Source organism: Arachis hypogaea, chromosome 13, assembly GCF_003086295.3.
Source record: "Arachis hypogaea cultivar Tifrunner chromosome 13, arahy.Tifrunner.gnm2.J5K5, whole genome shotgun sequence".
Taxonomy (NCBI): domain Eukaryota; kingdom Viridiplantae; phylum Streptophyta; class Magnoliopsida; order Fabales; family Fabaceae; genus Arachis; species Arachis hypogaea.
In genome coordinates this window covers 27,566,082-27,569,292 of record NC_092048.1, presented here as the reverse complement: position 1 = coordinate 27,569,292, position 3,211 = coordinate 27,566,082, and the positions used below count along the sequence as shown (strand labels likewise).

General features: G+C 34.4%; 1 protein-coding gene across 1 annotated transcript; it reads left to right on the top strand.

Moving 5' to 3' along the window:
* Positions 1-1,541: 1,541 nt before the first annotated feature.
* Positions 1,542-2,663, top strand: LOC112735838 (histone H2A.6-like). The gene is made up of 2 exons (XM_025785313.3): positions 1,542-1,838; positions 2,219-2,663. The coding sequence occupies exons 1-2, from the start codon at positions 1,650-1,652 to the stop codon at positions 2,417-2,419; spliced, it is 390 nt and encodes a 129-aa protein (XP_025641098.1). The 5' UTR covers positions 1,542-1,649; the 3' UTR covers positions 2,420-2,663.
* Positions 2,664-3,211: the final 548 nt, after the last annotated feature.

The window sequence follows — 3,211 nt, the reverse complement described above, 5'->3', positions numbered from 1 at the left end:
ATTAGACATAAACATGACAAGATCGTACTGAAGAAAAGTAACACTGCTAGAATTGCTGATTTTTCTCTGTTATTCAACATTAAAACTCTTCTTTTTCTCTCTTTTTTCTTTTCTTTTCTTATAAATTAAATCAGACCTAAAATGTATATCAATATATGTATTTTTCTTGCATTTCTTGTGCTCATAATAATTATATTTTTGTTGTAGAAATTGGATCAGGAGAGTGAGATTCCATCACCAAAAGAGTTAGGAAGTAGGTCTTTTGGAACAAGCAACAAGGAAGCATGACCTTACTTGATATGTTAAGACGTATATTAAGGATTATATGTTAAGATGTATTATTAAAAAATGTTACTTTGACCTTTGTTGGATTATGACTTTTGGATCATGTATGAATTAAAAATCATCTTATGATGTTTGATTTATGACTATGCCTTTTAATTATTACGAGATTTTTAAGTGAGTTTCAAAAATATCACTTTAAATTGGTGGTTTCAATCTTATTTTAAAAAGCATAAAATTGTCATCATAATTAGGTACAAACGGCGGTTAGAAACTCCCATTTTAAATGAAAACGACGCCATTATACCCTGGTAGAAACGGTGGTTAAAAACTGCCATTTTAAACGAAAATGGTGCCATTATATTTTGGTAAAAATGACGGTTAGAAACTGCCATTTTAAACACAAAAGATGCCATTAAAATTTGGTAAAAATGGCGGTTAAAAACTACCATTTTAAACACAAAAGATGCCATTATAACATGGTAAAAATGGCGGTTATAATGGTAAAAATGGTGGTTTCCAACCGCCATTTTAAACAAAAGTGATGCCACAACATCCTGGTAAAAACGGCGGCTGTTCAAAAACTGCCATTTTAACCCTAAAAAAATCGCCGTTTTATCCATAGATAATTGTGGCAGTTTTCTGAAAACCGCCATAATAACCAGAATGGCGCCCAGAATAACGGCGTTTCTTGGAGGCGCCATTTTCGGTAATAATGGCGGTTCTAACCGCTGTAATTTTCAAAAATAACCGCCATTTTAACCCTATTTTTTGTAGTGTCAATTAAAAGGAAAAAAAGTATAGGGATCTAATTGAAAATTTTGCGAAATTATAGGGACCAACAGAGTAATTAAACCTCTTGTATTATAGGGACCAACATTAGTTATTGATATAACAGATGCATTTTCATACAAGATGTTTTCGCGAAATTATCGGAGATTTGAGACAACTTTGATCCCGTGCATTTGCGTGAATCCTCATTCTAGTATAGATTTGAATTTACTGACTTTATAACTTAATGTACATAAAAAAGTTTAAAACTTGGCAGCATTTTCGCCAATTCAATCGACGCTAAAAGCTTAAAACGAAAGTAAGCCACAACATGTATCCATCATTCAATCCCCATCCGAACCGCCTACACTGAACCCATCTGATGGTCACAAAGTACGATCCGCTTCATTGTATTTTATTGGCCAAATCGTCAAGCCGACCTATCGCAATATTTTAAGTGTTGCAAGTTGACCCTTCGCTTATTTTTTATTAGTTCTCTCGTGGTTTCTCTCTTTCTCTCTCTCTCTCCATCTAACCTCACTGAAGCATAGGCTATTTCCAAACCTCGAATTGAACCAAAGCGTTAAGTTTAATCCATGGCAGGTAGAGGCAAAACCCTAGGATCTCGCAACACCAAAAAAGCCACCTCTCGGAGCAACAAGGCCGGTCTTCAATTTCCCGTTGGTCGTATCGCGCGATTCTTGAAAGCTGGAAGATATGCTGAGCGTGTTGGTGCCCGCGCCCCCGTTTACCTCGCTGCTGTCCTTGAATACCTTGCGGCCGAGGTAACTTTATCTTGATTGGTTTCAATGAAATCCTTAATTTATCTTCTTCCCCTTTTGGTAATTCTAGAATTTTGGAAGTTGGTGAATTTTTCCATCTTTGCAAATTCTCAATGATTTGCGTTTATGGTTGTGGTATTTTCCTTTTAGAATTTTGGTTTGATTAGGTGTTTTTATGGATTTCATTTGTAAATTTGAGATATTGAATCTAGGGTTTGATATTGGTTTTTAAAGTTTTTAATTGGGGCAAATGCATTCCTTTCTCAACAATATTATTTGCTTTCACTATTGCTTTAATGTTTTGAATATAGGATTTGTTAATCAAAATCGAGTATAAATATTTCATTAAGATGAAATTTCTTCAATTATTATGGCCTTTTCAGGTTCTTGAGTTGGCTGGGCATGCTGCAAGAGATAACAACAAGACTAGAATTGTGCCACGTCACATTCAATTGGCGGTTAGAAATGACGAAGAGCTGAGAAAACTTCTTGAAGATGTCACAATTGCCAATGGTGGTGTGCTGCCCAACACCCACAATGTAACGAGCCAACACCTTGAAGGCATGACCAGTGCTAGTGGCTAGGCACTACTATTTGGCTTATCTGAGGGACTCTAGACCATATATCAATATATAGATATGAGCTTGTGTCACTTTAACGAGATCGTGTGTTAGTCAGCTATGATGAAATAGATATGAGTTAGGCAAATAATATATAAAGCATACAAAAATAGAAAGCATAGTAATATCATACATATATGCTCGGAGACTCGGTTTATTACATCACCATAGTTCATACAAAAATATATCACTGCTTATTTATATTAAATATTTACAGACTCTGGTACTTATACTAATAGGTCTTGGCTCAAATAAGAGCCACCCTACTCTAGGACCCAAGGTTCTGAGAACCGGACCGGTTATCGAACCGCTCTAGTCACTGGTTTACTGGTTCAACCGGTCTAATCGGTGGTTCAACCAGAAAAACTATTTTAGAATAAAATAATATATAAATTATAATTAAATGCCCTAAAATATAATTATAGTCTAATATAAATATTAAAAGATCCAAAGTACATCAGCAACCCTAAAACATCAACACCAGTATATTATCGAACAGCAACAATAAAATAGCAACACATTATAAAACACTAAAATAGCAACACAGTACATTATCAAAACACTACACCAGTACATTAGCAACATCATTCAGCAAGGCAGTGATGACACTAAACTAAACACTAAAAACAGGAAAATGAGTACATTAAAGTACTACTAAACAGATACGGTAAGCAATAATAATAATAATAATAGCAGAAAGAAATTGCTTAGGTTGTAAATACTAAATATACAAATCTAAAAGCTAAGCCTTATATC

Coding starts and splice junctions, on each gene's coding strand:
- LOC112735838 (XM_025785313.3), top strand. CDS start 1,650: ATGGCAGGTAGAGGCAAAACCCTAGGATCTCGCAACACCAAAAAAGCC. Junction 1,839..2,218: donor TTGAATACCTTGCGGCCGAG/GTAACTTTATCT, acceptor TGGCCTTTTCAG/GTTCTTGAGTTGGCTGGGCA.